This window comes from Rhineura floridana, chromosome 6 (genome assembly GCF_030035675.1).
Source record: "Rhineura floridana isolate rRhiFlo1 chromosome 6, rRhiFlo1.hap2, whole genome shotgun sequence".
NCBI classification, from domain to species: domain Eukaryota; kingdom Metazoa; phylum Chordata; class Lepidosauria; order Squamata; family Rhineuridae; genus Rhineura; species Rhineura floridana.
In genome coordinates, this window is record NC_084485.1 from 22,181,682 (window position 1) to 22,201,758 (window position 20,077).

At 43.9% G+C, this 20,077-nt stretch overlaps 1 protein-coding gene across 1 annotated transcript in view; it reads left to right on the plus strand.

The window, feature by feature from the left end:
* Positions 1-18,451, plus strand: part of CTCFL (CCCTC-binding factor like) — a 36,504-nt gene extending 18,053 nt beyond the window's left edge. Inside the window, exons 7-10 of the mRNA XM_061630165.1 lie at positions 1,954-2,114; positions 12,045-12,227; positions 14,505-14,622; positions 18,315-18,451. Of these exons, the coding sequence (XP_061486149.1) occupies positions 1,954-2,114; positions 12,045-12,227; positions 14,505-14,622; positions 18,315-18,451 (599 nt within the window). The remainder of the gene's footprint in view (positions 1-1,953; positions 2,115-12,044; positions 12,228-14,504; positions 14,623-18,314) is intronic.
* The last annotated feature ends 1,626 nt before the right edge of the window (positions 18,452-20,077 follow it).

A 20,077-nucleotide genomic window follows, 5' to 3' on the forward strand; every position in this document is an offset into this window, starting at 1 on the left:
TTCCAGTCCCCTGATCATCCTTGTTCCCCTTCTCTGAACCTATTCCAGTTTGTCTGCATCCTTCTTAAACTGTGATGTCCAGGACTGGACGCAGTACTCAAGATGAGGCCTAACCAGTGCCGAATAGAGGGGAACTAGTACTTCCCGCGATTTGGAGACTATACTTCTGTTAATGCAGCGTAATATAGCGCTTGCCTTTTTTGCAGGCTAAAATAGCATTTGCCTTTTTTGCAGCCACATTACACTGTTCGTTTGTTTATTAACTTTATATCCCACCTTTCCTCTCAGGAGGAACCCAGGGCAGCAAACAGCAACACTAAAAGCACTCTAAAACATCTCAAAAACAAAAGACTTTAAAAACATACTAAAATAAACATCTTAAAAGCAGCTTTAAAAAATCACAAAAAGCAATTCCAACACAAACGCAGACTGGGATAAGGTCTCTACTTAAAAGTCTTGTTGAAAGAGGAAGGTCTTCAATAGGTGCCGAAAACATAACAGAAATTGTGCCTGTCTCATATTTAAGGGGAAGGAATTCCAAAGTGTCGGTGCCACAGTACTAAAGGTCCACTTCCTATGTTGTGCAGAATGGACCTCCTGATAAGATGAAATCTGCAGGAGGCCCTTACCTGCAGAGCACAGTTGTTGACTTGAATATGTAAGGGGTAGTGATCTTTCACTGTTGGCTTATATTCAGCTTGTGATCAAAAACAATTCCAAGATCCTTCTTGCATGTAGTATTGCTGAGCCAAGTATCCCCCATCTTATAACTATGCATTTGGTTTCTTTTTCCTAAGTGCAGAACTTTACACTTAACCCTATTAAATTTTATTCTGTTGTTTTCAGCCCAGTGCTCTAGCCCATCAAGATCACTTTGAATTTTGTTTCTGTCCTCCAGGGTGTTAGCTATCCCTCCCAATTTTGTATCATCTGCAAATTTGATCAGCGTTCCCTGCACCTCCTCATCCAAGTCATTAATAAAAATGTTGAAGAGCACAGGGCCCAGGATGGAGCCCTGCGGTACCTCACTCGTTACCTCCCCCCAGTTTGAGAAGGAACCATTGATAAGAACTCTTTGAGTATGATTCTATAGCCAACTGTGGATCCACCTGACAGTTGCTCAATCCAGCCCACATTTAGAAAAACATAGCCTTAAAAAACATTAGCTTTGCTAATCAGGGGACTTATTTGGGTACATGTAGTACACTAGGAAGGGAGTGGAACCTGTGGCCCTCCAGATGTTGCTGTGCTACATTTTGCACCTTTCTGTTGACCATATTGGCTGGGATGATGGGAGTTGAAGACCAAAAACATCTGGAGGGGCAAATGTTAGCCACCACCATGCATCCGTGGTTGACAATAAGCCCTATTCAGTTGTTCTTTGTGCAATTAACATCTTGTGGAGAAAGAGCGGGGCTATGCGTGCTGGCTCTGCTGTCACATCCCCAGATTGCTGTGTCCCATACTGTTCAAATGTTGGGGGTATGTTTGCAGAAGGGAAGCCTGAAGACTGCCTGTAAACTGTTAGGAACATAGGAAGCTGCCTTGTATTGTTTCATCTAGCTCCATATTGTATTCACTGTCTGGAAGCAGCTCCCCAGTATTTCAGGAAAGGTCATCTCCCAGCCCTCTCTGGAGATGCTGGGGATTGAACGTAGAACCTTCTGCATGCAAAGTAGGTAAATCCAGATTTGCCCCCATGGAATGTGTGGTCATTACAAGAATGGTGGTCGCGTGAATTCTGCATCTTCCTGGATCTGTTCCTGAATTGGAGAACAGGTAAAAAACGCTGGGTTTTGACATCCATATTTCTTCAACTACAATGGACCAATGCAGTGCATCTGCTCAGTACTCAGTGTCTGTAACCTCTTTGGGGAAATCTGTAGAAATACTAAAACATATTTTGCTCTGTGCCATCTTTCAAACAGAAAAATGAGTGTATGCTCTTTTTAGGTATCCACCTGCGAAACCTGCATTCCTATATTGAAGTGCCATTGAAATGTAATTACTGTGAAGGCGCCTTCCATGAACGCTATGCTTTCAGACAGCACAAGAAGACACACACAAATGAAAAGAGATTCAAATGCGATCAGTGCAATTATGCATGCAAGCAGGTATTTAAGATAGTCGAGGTCTGAATGCTGGTTTGATGGGATTAGTTTGGTGGGATGTATTTGCTTTGATCACCATGCAAATATTTATCGCTGCAGTCTGTAGCTAAATTCCTGTTCTTATGCACACACACACATTAAAAAAACAACAAAGGTTTGCTTGGATGATAAGGGAGTCAAAGGTGTACTAAAGAACGATAAGGAGATTGCAGAGAAGCTAAATGAATTCTTTGCATCTGTCTTCACAGTGGAAGATATAGGGCAGATCCCTGAACCTGAACTAACATTTGCAGGAAGGGATTCTGAGGAACTAAGACAAATAGTGGTAACGAGAGAGGAAGTTCTAAGCTTAATGGACAATATAAAAACTGACAAATCACCAGGCCCGGATGGCATCCACCCGAGAGTTCTCAAAGAACTCAAAGGTGAAATTGCTGATCTGCTAACTAAAATATGTAACTTGTCCCTCGGGTCCTCCTCCGTGCCTGAGGACTGGAAAGTGGCAAATGTAACGCCAATCTTCAAAAAGGGATCCAGAGGGGATCCCGGAAATTACAGGCCAGTTAGCTTAACTTCTGTCCCTGGAAAACTGGTAGAAAGTATTATTAAAGCTAGATTAACTAAGCACATAGAAGAACAAGCCTTGCTGAAGCAGAGCCAGCATGGCTTCTGCAAGGGAAAGTCCTGTCTCAGTAACCTATTAGAATTCTTTGAGAGTGTCAACAAGCATATAGATAGAGGTGATCCAGTGGACATAGTGTACTTAGACTTTCAAAAAGCGTTTGACAAGGTACCTCACCAAAGGCTTCTGAGGAAGCTTAGCAGTCATGGAATAAGAGGAGAGGTCCTCTTGTGGATCAGGAATTGGTTAAGAAGCAGAAAGCAGAGAGTAGGAATAAACGGACAGTTCTCCCAATGGAGGGCTGTAGAAAGTGGAGTCCCTCAAGGATCGGTATTGGGACCTGTACTTTTCAACTTGTTCATTAATGACCTAGAATTAGGAGTGAGCAGTGAAGTGGCCAAGTTTGCTGACGACACTAAATTGTTCAGGGTTGTTAAAACAAAAAGGGATTGCAAAGAGCTCCAAAAAGACCTCTCCAAACTGAGTGAATGGGCGGAAAAATGGCAAATGCAATTCAATATAAACAAGTGTAAAATTATGCATATTGGAGCAAAAAATCTTCATTTCACATATACGCTCATGGGGTCTGAACTGGTGGTGACCGACCAGGAGAGAGACCTCGGGGTTGTAGTGGACAGCACGATGAAAATGTCGACCCAGTGTGTGGCAGCTGTGAAAAAGGCAAATTCCATGCTAGCATTAATTAGGAAAGGTATTGAAAATAAAACAGCCGATATCATAATGCCGTTGTATAAATCTATGGTGCGGCCGCATTTGGAATACTGTGTACAGTTCTGGTCGCCTCATCTCAAAAAGGATATTATAGAGTTGGAAAAGGTTCAGAAGAGGGCAACCAGAATGATCAAGGGGATGGAGCGACTCCCTTACGAGGAAAGGTTGCAGCATTTGGGGCTTTTTAGTTTAGAGAAAAGGCGGGTCAGAGGAGACATGATAGAAGTGTATAAAATTATGCATGGCATTGAGAAAGTGGATAGAGAAAAGTTCTTCTCCCTCTCTCATAATACTAGAACTCGTGGACATTCAAAGAAGCTGAATGTTGGAAGATTCAGGACAGACAAAAGGAAGTACTTCTTTACTCAGCGCATAGTTAAACTATGGAATTTGCTCCCACAAGATGCAGTAATGGCCACCAGCTTAGATGGCTTTAAAAGAAGATTAGACAAATTCATGGAGGACAGGGCTATCAATGGCTACTAGCCATGATGGCTGTGCTCTGCCACCCTAGTCAGAGGCAGCATGCTTCTGAAAACCAGTTGCCGGAAGCCTCAGGAGGGGAGAGTGTTCTTGCACTCGGGTCCTGCTTGCGGGCTTCCCCCAGGCACCTGGTTGGCCACTGTGAGAACAGGATGCTGGACTAGATGGGCCACTGGCCTGATCCAGCAGGCTCTTCTTATGTTCTTATGGTACAAATGGCAGAAGTGGGAGAGGAGGAAAATCTATGTTAAGTATTGCAGAATTTGATTTACTTGTAAGAGCAGAGATGCTCACTGCCATTATGGTCGGAGGAGAAATTCTGTACTTGAATTCTGAAGCCACATCTCTCCACCATGTGCCAGAAATAATGCTTGGACCATGTGAATGAAAATGGATAAAATTATATTGGCATGTAATCAAAGCATAATTAATTTATTTCTGCCTTTAGTCAGAAAAAACGTTTTTTAAAAAAGCGTTGTTACTTTAGAAGGAGCTGTACCTCAATGGCAGAGCAAAATACTTGCCATCTGTAATAAATCACTTTGGCAAAGAGCCATAACTCATTGGTAGAACATCTGGTTTGCGTGCATAAGGTCCCAAGTTCAATTCCTGGCATCCACAGGTAAAGCTGGAAAGACTCCTTGTCTGACACCCTGGAGAGCCACTGCCAGTCAGTGTCGACAGTACTGAGCTTGATAGACCAGTGGTCTGACAGAATACAAGGCAGCTTCCTGTGTCCCTTTGAGAAGGGCTGTAGCTCAATGGTAGAGCATCTGCACCTCCAGGTACAGTTGGGAGAGCAGCCTTCCTGAAACCCTGGAGAACTGCTGCTGCTCAGTGTAAACAATAATGAGCTAGAGGGGCCAATGATATGGTTTGGTATAAGACAGTTTTCTGTGTTCTGTTAAAAATGAATTATACAGCCACAAGAGTGTATACTATAACCAGCATGGATTTTTCACATTCCGCAATGTTAAATTGAAAATACCCCCCATGCCATTCTGCTACTTCCCATAAGCGCATTTCAAAACAAAACCTTACAAAACTTATAGCCCTAAACTCAGAAACGCTTGCTTAACAACCCTGTAAGTTTTCACGGCAATACACAAAACACTGAGAGAGAATCAATGGTTCAAAGTGTAAAACTAGAGAGAGAGAGAAATCCAGACCTTTTGGTCTCATAATTTGTTGAAATTAATTAAAAATCAGACACATTCACAGAGTACCTGTAATCCTATTACTGACCTTGCCCTGTACTTTGACCTTCATATTCTGCAGTTTAAACATTTAAAAAAATGCATGGTTGATTTTTAATTAAGAAAATTAACATTAAAGTTTATGATAAGCATGGGCATGCTCAGTAGGAACCAGCTGTCAGTGTTCTAAAAGCCAGACTAACAGCTGTTTGGCTTGGCTAATCGGGGCCACTCGCACACCAGACATTTCATAGAATCATAGAAGTGTAGATTTGGAAGGGGCCTATAAGGCCATTGAGTCCAACCCCTGCTCTATGCAGAAATCCAAATTAAAGCATACCTAACAGGTGGCTGTCCAGCTGCCTCTTGAATCCCCGCAGTGTTAGAGGGCCCACTACCCCCCTAGGTCATTGGTTCCATTGTCGTATGGCTCTAATAGTTAGGATGTTTTTTCTGATGTTCAATTGAAATCTGGCTTCCTGCAACTTAAGACCATTATTCCGTGTCCTGCACTCTGGGATGATTGAGAAGAGATCCTGGCCCTCTGTGTGAGAACTTTTCAAGTACTCGAAGAGTGCTATCATATCTCCCCTCAGTTTTCTCAAGGCTAAACGTGCGCTGTTCTTTCAGTCTCTCCTCATAGGGCTTTGTTTCAAGTCCCCTGATCACCCTTGTTGCCCTCCTCTGAACCTGTTCCAGTTTGTCTGAATCCTTCTTAAATTGCGGTGTCCAAAACTGGATGCAGTGCTCAAGATGAGGTCTAACCAGTGCTGAATAGAGGGGAACTACTACTTCATGTGATTTGGAAACTGTATTTCTGTTAATGCAGCCTAAAATAGCATTTGTGTTTTTTGCAGCCACATTGCACTCTTAGCTTATATTCAGCTTTGATCAGCTACAATCACAAGATCCTTCTCGTGTATAGTATTGCTGATCCACGTATCCCCCATCTTATAACACTGGATTTGGTTTCTTTTTCCTAGGTGTAGAACTTTGCACTTACCCCTGTTAAATCATTCTGCTGTTTTCAGCCAAGTGCTCCATCCTATCCAGATTGCTTTGAATTTTGTTTCTGTCCTCCAGGGTATTACCTGTCCCTCTCAATTTTGTATCATCTGCAAATTTGATAAGATTCCCTGCACCTCCTCATCCAAGTCATTAATAAAAATGTTGAAGAGCACTGGGCCCAGGACCGAGCCCTGCAGTAGTTCACTTTAAACAGTCATGGCTTTCCCCAGAGAATCCTGGGAAGTGTAATTTGTGAAGGGTGCTGAAAGCTTTTAGGAGACTCATATTCCCTTGACAGAGTAGTTTAAGAGTCAGCCCTCTTCCCGGAGATTGGTGATTGTAGCTCTGTGAGGAGGAATAGGGTGTCTCCTAACAACTCTCAGTACTCTTCACAAACTGCACTTCCCAGGATTCTTTGCGGGAAGGCATGACTGTTTAAGGTGGAATAAAGGTTTGGTGTAGATGTGGCCAAGGACAGCTTTGGTTTAAATTTGGGTGGGAAACTACATGTGTTTGCTATAGAATAAAAAATTGGGAGAAACCCCCCAAAATAAGGATACTGTTAATAATGTTTTCCTTTTGGAAAGGAAAGGGGCTTTCCCTCTGCCCAGTGCCCACCCACCCAATCTCCTCTCCCCCTACTCCTCCCCTCCCCTCTCCCTTTCTCCCTCCCTGTCCCTCCCCCAGCTCAGTTTTACCTATTCTAAGCATGATTGCACAGGAGTAAATCCCACTGAACTCAATAAGCATGCAAATTGTCAAACCTGCCCTCTCCTCCTCCCTCCCATTGCCTCCCTCCTTTCCTTCCTCCTCTCTCCCTGTATCCCTTCCCCCTCTCCCTCTCCTCTACCCTCCTCCTCCCTTCCTCTTCCCCTTCCCCCATGCTCAGTTTCACCTATCCTAAGCATGATTGCATGGGAGTAAATCCCACTGAACTCAATAAGCATGCAAATGATCAGATCTGCCCTCCGGCTCTTATCCCCCCTCTCCCCTCCCTCCTCCCCCTCTTGTGGTCAGTTTCACCTATCCTAAGCATGATTACAAGGGAGTAAATCCTATTGAACTCAATAAGCAAATGATCAATCCATTCTCAGCAAACTTGCATAGGATCCCATTTCTTACCTCCCAGATTAAAAAGCAGAGAAATTCACCAATAGGCAAAAAAAACCCGTGTGGTTTGAGAATGTACCTGTAGCCAACAGATATTTATATCAAACTTTATAAAGCAGGGAAGTTGAGCAGCTATAGTGAATGCACCAGGGGAGCAAGAGACCTGACCTCCTGAGGTATTGTAATGCCCTACAGATTTGTAAAAATACAAACAATTTGAGTTGATCTTTCACAGTTCAATCCACTTCCTGTGCAGCTTGGAAGAATTTGGTAGCCTGTGCTTCTGAGCATATGGTGAGTGGTAGTAACACCTGCAATCAGGACTACAACTCCACAGATGAAGAATTACATTTTTTGTATGTTTGTTGGTCTTCTTATTTTGCTTCTTTCCCATGTTACTACTGTTTCTACAGAGAATCTAACCTAGAAAGTTATTCATCCTAGAAATCTGTTATTCATTATTCAATGGTGAGAAGAGTCCTGAACTTTCTTCTGGGAGGAATAAAGGACTCGCCAGAACCCCTCAATAAATTATAGAGGTTTCTGGAGCTCTGAGGGCCCATTGAGCCTAAGCAAAACCCTTATACTGAAAAGAAAACAGCGAGTGATCTTGCAAACACATTCTGGATTGGGGCTTTGTGGCTGCAGCTGTGCGGCTGCATTTTCTTCAAAATAAAAGTGACCCATTTATCCAAGATTTTTTTGAAAACATTAAGAACTCTGAGCTGCAGCCAGAGTGTTAACCGGGGCTGGTTACAGGGACCATACAACTCCCCTGTTACAACAGCTCCACTGGCTGCCAATTTGTTTCCGGTCACAATTCAAAGTGCTGGTTTTCACCTACAAAGCCCTATACGGCTCAGGTCCAGGCTATTTGACAGATCGTATCTCCCTACATGAACCTGTCCGGGATTTGAGATCTTCAGGTGAGGCCCTTCTTGTGCTCCCCACACCTTCGCAAGTACATATGACCCGGACACGAGATAGGGCCTTTTCGGTGGCCACCCCTAGGCTATGGAACTCCCTTCCGAGTGAGGTGCGATTAGCTCCCTCCTTGCCGTCTTTCCAGCGACAAGTAAAGACTGTTTTATTTCAACGGGCATTTGGGATAGAGAACGACCAAGATTAAATGTCATAGGATTGGTGACTACAGTATATGATTTTATTATTTTAAATTGTCTGCTGTTTTTAACGTATGTTTTATGGTTTTTAATTTTTCTCATAGTTTAATTTTATTTTAATTGTATATTTCTGTATGTTTTAATGGTGGTGTTTTTAGTTGTAAGCCGCACTGAGTCCTATTGGAAAAAGGGCGGGGTAGAAATAAAGTTTATTATTATTTATTATTTAACTCGACATGCCATTGGGCCCTCATCTCTGCTCCCATTAGGTTTTCCAGTCATATCTTCTTCAATCTCAATCTCATCCTTTCTTTTTAAAATAAATGAAGGCTGGGGGTGCACTTTTTTTTCCATTTCTTGGCTTAGGCGTATGCAGAAATGAACATTTACACTTCATCCTCTTGGCAGGCCTTTGGAACAGAGTTTGAATTAAAATGCTTACATTTAGTTGGGCCAGTTCTCCACGGTGTATTTATTTGTTTGCTTTGCTGCATTAGTAATCTCAGCATAACTCATTCTATTAAAAACTTATGTCTGTACTCCTGGCAGGCTCTGATAATGAGGTTGTTGTTGTGTATGTGTGTTGTAAGGGTTTATTTTTGAAATGAACTCGAACTAAAGCAGAAGCCTTTCACTCAGGCCCATTCTATTCTTGAGTAGCTGAAAACTGGCATTAAAACAGGGCTAGGCATCTGGGTAGCCAGCCCTGGATTCAGTCGCCAGCAGCTTTTCATCTGCCCCCTTCCTCACCATTGCATCCATGCGTCTAAGGACACTTCCTCGGATAAGGACCGTAACTCAGTCATAGAACATCTGCCTTGCATGCCGAAGGTCCCAGGTTCAATCCCCGCATCTCTAGGTAGAGCTGGGAAAGACTCCCTGTCTAAAACCCAGGAGAGCCACTGCCAGTCAGTGTAGACAGTACTGAGCTAGATGGACCAACGGTCTGACTTGGTATAATGCAGCTTCCTGTGCATTTGTTGTGCACCTCGGCCACTTTCTGCCACATGTGTTTTGACAGAGGCAAAGGCCCCTTCAGCTTTCTCCTGCCCATAGAGAACAGCAACAGAGGCTCTTTTCATTCAGAGGCCTCTCCTTATGCACGTCGGCTGCTCATTCTGACATATATGAAGTAAAACATGGCAAATAGCAGTGAATGGCCAATGTTGGAAGGGGAGACCTTTGCCCAGGCCTGTGCTGCTGTTTGCATAGGTGTTGAGAGGATTTAAACAGCCCTTTACCTGTATCCTTCTTCATGCAAGAATTAGTGGAGGAATTCAGTGTTGCTTGTCCTTCAAAATACAGTCCCTGTTGGCAACTAGTTGTTGATCAGGGCATAAAAGTGTGTTTCACATGAATTCTTTGTAAATGTATATCAGTCAGTCAAGGAAAGACACATTTTTGTGGCCAGACCTGGAACCTGAGGTCTCCTTGGAGGGGAAGCAAAATACCCCCCACCCCAGCCCATCGCCACACTGCCAGTGACCCTGAAGAGCTATAGCCAAAGGCCTGGAGATCCTCACGCCAGGTGCCTGGGTTCCTAGCCAGCTTTCAGGACTACCATCACCCTTTATCTTTCAAGCTCCAGCCTTTCCTGATGTGGGAGAAACAGACAAATATTAAAATGAAAAATAAACTTGTAGATTTTAATAAGAGCCCTTTTCACAAGAGCCACCCTTCTTTTCAGTGAATTGGGGGGAAAGGAGCTGCTCCTTCTGGACCCTTCCCCAGTAACAACATGACTGCTGCCTCTGCTCCTGACCTCCTTGTATTTGGGAGGTCTGAATGGAGAGTCTACGTACATTCAGCTGTGCACACATAGGATAACATCCACTGAACTCACTCCATTAGCTCAATAATGTACGCTTGCACAACAGAACTTTCCCCTCTCTCCTCACCCCACGTGTGCCTCACACTCTCTCCAGATCTGCTCCAAAGGGTTCAGGGAGCCCCCAGAGTGGATTTAGGGGGAGGGAGGTCTGTTGCACAAGTGTAAATCCTTGTGCTAATGGCACAAGTTACTTAGTGCTCCATATAAACCATAGCCTTCTCCATGTTATTGGGAACTCTGCACAACCCGGGTTCCCAATAGTGTGCGGTGGGGCTGCCAAATAGTTTATTTATTTATTTATTTGATTTATATCCCGCCCTTCCAGCAGGAGCCCAGCAGGATAGTTGTGCACATTGGTTCCCCATCAGGTTGGGAACTAGATAAGGGGCTCAGAAGGGCCCCTCACCACCCTGATCCATTTGCACCGCCTTTCCTCCTGGGCTACCAGACACCTGATTTAGTGGTAGGTGGACAGCAGTGCTGCATTTGAGTGGGAGCAGACTCCTATCCACGGTGACCTTCCTCCATCTTTACTTATCCAAAATGCAATGCCCCAGCCTAGATATCTATAGGCATTATATGCTAAGTGAATTAAGATGGTGGCTTGCCACTGCTGCCATGGGCCTCAAGCAGAACCTTTGGCAAGATTGGGAGGATAAAAAGGGGATTACAGATGTTGGGGTAGGGACTAGGAAATCCTGGAGGAGGCACTTCCAGAAGCCTTTGGCAACTCTGAATTTATTGAGGTTAATGTAGCCCATCAGTCCCCCTTGTCTCTGAAAATTGACAAGGTTTCCTTACTGGTATCCAGACCTTGCTTCTGAACACTTAATAAACAACCTGGAGTCTTCTAGAAAGAGGAAATTGAAAGCAGTCTGTCAGAGCCTGAGTTTATGCTTTCACCAAGATGAAGGAGATTAGAAAAGAGACAGCTTCAGAAAATGCTCTCTGCTTCTAGGAAAAGCCCAAGCCTTGCAGCAAAAGCAAGAAAGTACTAGAGAATGCTCAGACAAGTATGTGCCTGCCCACCTCTCTTATATTTAGGATGGGTGGATGAGATTAAGGCATAGCAACAACAGTTTGCCATTGCCTCTGCATACCTAGTTTATATCCGGAGATATGTGGTCTGCTGTTACTTTCACCCGCCTAGTTTGTATCTTGAGATTTGTCTAGCCTGTTTATGAGGGATGCCTAGCCCGCTTCTGAGATATGTCTAGTCTACTCCTCTTATGTATCCTGAATCATGCCTAGAATGCCTGATACTGCATTCCTACACTGATGTCTGGAATAAAGCTTTGTGTAAAACTCAGCCTTTGAGTCCTGAGTCTGCTTCTCTGGTCGGGAGCCAGGACAACTGTGAATGGGAGCTGAGTTTGGCTCCCATTCAAAAGCAGGAGCACTGCTTGTCCACCACTAAAATGCCAACCAGGGAGGGTGGTCAGCGGTGCTGCTGTTCGCATTACAGCAGCAGCAGCAGGAAAAAAAGCCATGCACTGTTGCAGCCATATCAGGGTGGGGGGGGTCATTGGAGGCACAGTGGCAAGGACCACCTCCCTGAGTATGGCGCCAGGCTTGTCCTCCATTCAGTCCCCCTGCCAAACATAGGGGTGTGGCCAGCAGGCACACTAAAGTTGGGAGGCAGGGTCAGTAGTCTTCAGGGAATGCATGGAGGGCTCTTGTGGAAAGCCCTAAGAAGTATGGCGATTTTGCTCCGCCCTCTAACACAAAGGATATTTAACTCTTTAGGGATAGGTCTGTACCTTTCCAGGTTGTTATTGAAATGGTTGGGTTTTATTTTAGTCAGTTCTTCTCCTTTCCCCCCCCCTCCAGGAACGCCATATGATTATGCACAAGCGGACACACACAGGCGAGAAACCCTTTGTTTGCATGTCTTGCAGCAAACGTTTTCGTCAGAAACAGCTTCTGACAGTTCACTTCAAGAAATACCATGACTCCAGTTTTCAGCCAAGAGTCTATGAATGTCCAAAATGCAGCAAGGGCTATTCACGCTGGGTAAGTCGACTTGCTTCATAAAGGAGCCACCTTGAAGGTGTCTGCAGTCAAATATATCCAGAACTGTGGGCTCTCCGTGGGTTCCATGCAAGTATAATAACAAAGATCTGGTACTGGCTGCAGAATTCAGCATTGTGACATTCTCATCCATTGTTGTGTTCTTTGCTTGGCATCAAGGCAGAGAGGGGTGCTCTCTGGAGAGGCATTGCCATTCAGACCAAATAATGCTGTGATAATCCAGGGGTTGCTAGCCTTTTTAGGCCTGTGGGCACATTTGGATTTTTAAGCGAGTGGCTGCTGTGGGCATTGCCCCCTCTGATCAGCACCCTGCCCCCGAGAGAGAGAGAGAGCACACAGACACGCTTAGCTTTTCCGAGGCATCTGGGTAAATGTCAGATCCCGCAGAATCAAACTAAGCCTTGAAAAGCACATAGAGCTGTAAGAGGAAGTGGAAGTGTACTTTTCAGGGGAGGAAAAGGTCACCACCACCACTCCGTAAAGAACCGGGCAGTGAGTTGGGGGCTCAGAGGCTTTGTAGGCCCCACAGGAAGACCTCAAGGGTCCCATTATGCCCACGGGCGTCATGTTGACGACACCCATTCTAAACAGACAAATAGAACTGAGCTGGTACGAGGCTTGCAAAATACCAAGTTTTGGTCCCTGCTTCAATGCCATAGGTGTCACTGCTCCCCTTACTGAAAAATTTCTGAGCCACTAGAATTTGAATTCAGAGTTCTCCCATCTTTTCCAAGGATGCCGCTGTCTGTTCCTAGAGTGCCCGTCCCATCCGCCACACCAGAGCAGCATAATGCCAATGGCAAGCTAGCATAAAACCCATGGCCTGCGGCTCCAAACGTTGACTTGAGACAGATCGACCAACGGCATCAAGAGAGGTGGGACAAGTAATAAGGGCAGATGCTGAAGAGATGGCCAGAGTGAGGCGGTCAGAGGTGAAGGTAGTGCTCAGGGCTGTGGCTCAGAAGGAGAGCAACTTGCATGCAGAAGGTCCTACATTTCATTCCTGGCATCGCTGGAGCTGGGAGACCCTCTGTCCTGAAACCCAGGAGAGCCTCTGACGGTCGGTATAGGCAGTGCTAAGCTAGATGGACCAATGATCTGACCCAATATAAGGCAGGTTCATGTTTCCCTGTGTAGCTGCAACTGCACCCTGCGAACTATAAACATCCTAGGATCTGCAGGAGGAGTGTGGAGCCGCCTTTGGCCTTCCAGAAGGTGCTGGACTATGATTCCTATCATCCCTGACCATTTTAATGCAATAATGCATTATTATCATCAATCATCATCATCTACTCAATATATTTGAAAATGTTTTTAGATGTTCTTCATGTTTTAACTCTTTTTACTTAATTTGTTTTTAATGGTGCTGTTTTTCAGCTTCGTCGTTTGCCACCCTGAGAGGAAGGGTGGGATAGAAACTTAAATAAAATAAAATAAAATATGCACGATCCTAAAGCTGTTTGCATAAAACACAACAAAATAAGAAGCCATTGTTAATTGCTTCATAGAATTTATGTATAACTTAATATGCAAGCTCCATAAGTGGTTTATATTAAAAAAAATTATAAGAAATCTGTGTGACAGCATTGTAACCAAAAAGTCAAAGAAATATATCAATAAAAACAAAAAAAAATCCATCCATAAAACAAGAACAGTGTAATGAATCTTACGATTATATTATGAGTGAATGAATACATGATGTTTATATCTATCACATATTTTTTAAGACATTACGCTGTCATGATGTCACTCAGCGTGATGTCAAGGCATGATTTGTACATTAAATATTAGACAGGCACCATCTCTGTTATCTTTTCGGCACCTACTGAAGACATTCCTCTTTCAGCAAGCCTTTTAAGTGGAGGCCTTATCCCAGTCTGCTTCTGTGTTGGAATTGCTTATTACAATGTTTTTAAAGCTTTTTTAAGAGAGATATTTTGAGAGATGTTTTGTTTAAAGATGTTTTGTTTTAATGTATTTTCAAGTCTGTTTTTATGATGTTTTAGATTGTTTTTAGTTATTTTGTTTGCTGCCCTGGGCTCCTACTGGGAGGAAGGGCGGGATAGAAATTTGATAATCAAATAAATAAATAAATAAATAAATAAATAAATTTCCACCACAAGCCTCAATGAGTTCATGTTGGTCCTAAGTACTATGCTTGCTTGGATTTCTGACTGTAACCTCTATGTCAGACAGATAGATACTGGGCATAATTTACCAGATTAGTAAATCTTGCTTTTGATCCTTTATGCCGGGCAGAATAATATGCGTAAGCATGCCGAAAACTGTGGAGAGTTGAGGACTGTTCAGCCCAGAAAGGGAAGCAAGAGCAAAAAGAAAGAAAACAACGGCTTGACCCATGACACTAAAGGAGAAGGTAAGAACTGAGATGATTTCAGGCGTTCAGGTGCCCCGATTGCACAGAGCTGCTGCTTGTGACCATGGGCTCTCATTGAGCTTTTTGCTCACATAGCCATGCACAACATGTGATTTTGGGGGGGGAGGGGACAGAGATGTGACACCAGGGGAGGGGGCTGAAAGCACGGACTTCCTATATACCCAAGGTGGGGGGGGATACCTTCTTCAGCCCAAGGGCCACATTGTTTCATAAGCAACCTTCCAGGATCTGTGTGCCACTAGTGGGCGGGGCCAAAGGCAAAAGTGGGTGGAGCAACAGCTGTGTCTCTTACCTTTGCACAGTTGGCAACATTCCAGCCATGCACGTGTCAAAGGTCCCTACGTACACTTCTCTCCATCTAGGCATTTTCACAAATGCTTCAAGCCAGGAAAAAGCACTTGAGGGGTGTGTGGAGTGGGGGGAGTCCCAAAGGGTGGACAGAGAGACCTGGAGGGCCACATTTGGCCCCCAGAGCGAGGTTCCCCATCCCTGCTCTATATGTAACCATATATGCAAGTAATTTGTGGCTAGGACTTGTATCTTGAGTTACGCGTCACTTAAAAACAGCATTCAGTAGAGGGGCTTTGGACATCCCCATGAAATAAAAGTAGCAGAACTCACACATTGTTTGCTCATCCACTTTTTTTCACGCTGCTACTGTAGTGTCCAAATTCAGGTTATACATCACCCCCCATCCAGATGGCGCGAGATGTGGGGGCAGTCAATATCACCATGGTGCCGATTCATAACATGTAATAAAGCACATGCTTTGTATTTAGAAGGTCTTGTATTCGGCCCCCTGGCATTTCTAGTTACTGTAAACCGCCCAGAGAGCTTCGGCTATGGGCAGTATACAAATACAATAAATAATAGACCTGGAATGTTTTCCAGTCATTGTTCTGGAAAAGTTCTCTGCCCTAGGACCTGATTAGTTGAAATGTTAAGTGGGTGTATGCACCTAATGTCTTTTGTTTCTATTTTAAAAAGAACTGCTGGTTATTTTTGAACGGAGCTGGTTTAGGACTGTGGTGTGCAAGGGGGAGGGAGATTTAACTCCTTCACCCTGTTCTGCAATCCAGGTGAAAATCTCCCCCCCCCAGGGCTATTTCACCCAAGCTTCCATTGGCACCAATAGCCTAAGTACAGGATACCTAGGGACCATCTCCTCCCTGTAGGAGCCTGTCTGTTCTTTAAAATCTGCTGTAGAGACCCTTTTGCATCCCATCAATGGTGCCTTCTCTGTGGACACTCCCAGGCTCTGAAATGTCTTGCCTGGGGAGGTTCCCCTCTTTTGACCTTCTACTGCCATCTGACAAGCATTTGGCTTACCAGACTGATGAGCTATCTTCCTCCTGAGCCTCTGTTTCTTTCCTGCTGTGCTTGTCTCCCATTTGATTTTTTTGTTTGGTGAAGTTACATTTGTGGGGGAGGGTTTTTTTTTTTAATATGATTTGAGCTGTCCTGGGCAGTTCTTGTTTCCACCCTGCTGGGAGGGTGGGATATACATTTATTTATTTATTATCTTTATTTATACCCCGCCCATTTTCCAGTGGAACTCAGGGCGGCTTACAACAACATAAATACATATGATTAAAACATTCAAAATTCTACATTAAAATAAGATTTATTTATTTATTTATGCGATTTATTTGTCGCCCATCTGGCTGGAGACCCAGCCACTCTGAGCGATGTACAAAGTAAAGGTATATAAACATCACAACATCAAAAACACAAGCAATAACACTAAAACAACCAGGTAAAAGCTACTAAAGTAAGGCTCAATAAGGCTTCTAGCCTGTATAGTCCAAAAGGTGCGTCATTTGCGAAACCGAAAGCGGCACCTCCTCTCACTCTCAGCATCCAGCGTCCAGTGTAGTAAACAGCGAGGGGGCGGCACAAACAGGCCCCACGAAGACGCGACCAACAGGGAAGTTCTCCTTAAGAAGCCAAAGGCAAAGGTGCTGAGAGGCAAACGCGGCTGATACAAGGTGGAACGAACAAAGGTCGACATGGCAGGACAGCGGGGGCTGCAGGGGCGTGCCCCAATCCCAGCAGCCATCGGAAAATTGCCACAGCCACCGAAGATAGGCCGCGGCGTCAGGCCTGCCAAAGGGCCGCAGCCCACCCCCAGCTCCGACCCAGCAAACAAGAAATGGCAGCGGCGGCCTAGCGTAGGTGGGAGTTTCACATCGCATTTCTGATAGCTGGCATCCAGGTCGGGTCCGAGGGTGACGGCATAAGAAGGGGGGAGGCTGCCCCGTATTTTCCAATGCATTGTAACCTCCAACAAGGGAGAAATTACCGTATAAAAGCTGTTCGTTGTGGAGCTCCCTCGCCCGTAGCTGTTGCTCCTACCGCCATGTTTGCTGCTATTAGCAAGATTAAACCATTAGCAAGATTAAAACATTTAACATCCACTTAAAATAAATAAAACAAATTAAAATAGTGCAATTAAGCAATAGACAATGCAGCAACCTCTCAACAAACTGTCCTAACCACCTTTTATTCTAAAAGCCTGTTGGAATAAAAAATAAATACATGTTGTTAATAAACAAGCAAATAAAATACAAAGGACTATATTCAATGCACTAGTTCCATTAGTGCACAATGGAACTTCCCACTTCTCCCTCTGCGTGTGCCCTACACTCTCCCCATATTAGCTCCAGAGGGTTGGGGGAAAACCCCAGAACAAATTTAGGGGGCACATAGGGGGAGGACATTTCGCTGCATACGCATAAATCCTTGTGTTAACAGAATGAGTTACTTAGCGCTACATTCGATGCAAGCTGTGTTGTCTAGTTTCACATCAGCACACTGTTGCCAGTTGGGGTCAATCAACAGTGGAAACCCTCCAACCTGTGGGCCTAATTAGGACCAGCAGGCCATTGTGGCCAAGCCACATCCACCTGCCCTGCATCTGGTGTCATATATGATTGACATCAGGTGTGGGGCAGTAAAGTCTTGACTGGGCCAAAATGGGGATTGCAAGCACTGCTGATCAGTTCATTGTAGACCAAACATGTATTCATTTATTTATTTTATTACACAGATTTATATACTGCTTAACATAAGGATATCAAAGTGGTGGACAACATAATACAATATGGCATAATAATCACAATCATAATAGTCATCATCATCAAGTGCCTGGTTTCCTCGCCTAGCTGTGGCCTCACATGTAAAGAAGCATCATACCACTTTAAACAGTCATGGCTTCCCCAAAGAATCCTGGGAACTGTAGTTTGTTAAGGGTGCTGAGAGTTGTTAAGAGACCTTTCTTCCTCATCACAGAGGTACCATTCCCAGAGCTTCCTGGGAAGAGGGATTGATTGTTAAACCACAATGGGAATTGTAGCTCTGTGAGGGGAACAGAGTTCGCCTAACAACTCTCAGCACCATTAACAAACTACAGTTTCCAGGATTCTGGGGGGAAGCCATGATTGTTTAAAGTGGTATAATACTGGTTTCAATGAATACTGCAGGGTAGCTGAGGCAGTACTCATAGGCCTTAAAGAAGTTGCTATCAAGTGTGGGGAGGAGAATCGGGGGTATGTGGGGGGGGGCTTTGGGTACTTAGCTCCAGCTGCTCTGTACATGCACAGTTGGATCGGGGCAACATATTTATTCTCCACAAATGTCCTTTACTCTCTCTCTCCCTCCCCCCCTCCCAGTGGCTGCGTGTGTGACCTCTCCGTTCTGTGCTTCCCACAGTGTTCCTGTTGGGACATGGGAGAAAAAACAAGTTATTTTGGATGATGAGAAAACAGGGAATACTTGTGAGATGATCTTCAACTTGATGGACAAATGATGGCAGTTGACGCCTCTTATATCTCTGCTTGCAAAGCAGCCGTCTCAGAATACATCGAAGCATTAAACCCACTTGATGTTTCTGTCTAATGTTATTCATTGAAGGTTGCTGAAACTGCCTGTGTTTTGGCATTGTTCTGTTAACAGCATGCAAGAATTCAAAGTAGGTTCTTGGAGGTAAAATGGTTCAATGGAATCATTCCAAATAACTGGCTCCCTTGCCAAGGACAAGCCACCCCTGAATAAGCTGTTGGATTCCAGATTGCTTCCATTGTCTTCAGAGTTGCAAGTTCAGTTAAAAAGCGTTGGAATTATAATGTGACTTGAATTTATTCCTCAGGGGCATTGATCCAGATCTCTTTAGTAAATGTGACAGGAGTCAAAGATAGTTCTTTTTCCAGAGAGTTTAAAGTGGTACGAGATAGGTCTGTGATGTGTACACTCATTCTACCATCCTCTCTTAATTAAACAGTGATTCTGAAACTTGTGAACCTGTTGGATCAGAGGGAATTGTAGCATAAGAAAGAATGTGATATGTTTGTACCCTTTAGGAAAGAGTGCCTCTATCTTGCCATCTTCAGCATTCTTTAAAACCAACAAAAGCCTTCAGGCTATGCCCCTTAAATGCAGAAGTCTATAAACAGCCTGAAAGGAGATTGTATATTTATGTAAGATTGCAATGCATTCTGGGCAATTAATCTCCAGCCATTTTTTAAACAGTGTGTTGCTAATCTGTTTTCCCGTAAGAGTATTAAAAAAAAGAAATTACACAAAACTGTTGTAATCTGTAAACTAGTTTGTGTATTGTGTATTTCCATTTAACTTGCTAGCACAATTATGAAGTGAAGCATTTTCTTCTCTTGTAACTGTTCACAGCCAGCAGTGGCTGTCCTCTGTTTGCATTTTGATAGAGTCCAAGAATCCTCGTTCTCTGTTCATTCAGACTTATTTCGCAAGCTGCTATTTTAATTGCACTCAGGTTATAGGAATTAATATAAGGTTGTATCCAATGCTAGTTCTGCTACTCAGAAAAGACCCATTGAAGCTCATGAACATGAGTAACTTAGGTTCATTAATGTCAATGGGTCTACTTTGAGTGGGACTAGCGTTGGATACAGTATGTCTTTTTGAATATATTAATAATCCTTCTTATACTATGTCTATAGTCATGGACACAACAACTGGAAATGACGTTTCTTCCCCCCCGCCCATGCCCGTGTACTCGGTCCCTTATTTTCTTGTCACACAGAACACACACACAATTTAAAAATGCTTTCATACTTCAGTACCATAGTTTGCTGGCATATAGTTCATTTTACATGACTTCGTACAATCTGTTTTATGGCACTGTTTCCCAGTAATTATTTCACATTCTTCTTGGCGTGTTTCTCTATATCCAACGGGATACCACGGCCTAAGAGATGGATATTGCCATCCATTTTTATCGAGCCAATTAATTGGATATGGAAAGTGGGAGGGAGTAATTCTCGGCACTTGTCCCACCCCTATAAATAGTGATCAACCTCGATCGTTACTTAAGCAGCAGAGACCTTGGGTGCAAGTATAGCACAAGCTGATTGCAGCCATTATTTTTTAACTTTTAAGAATTGCTAACCATTCCAGATTC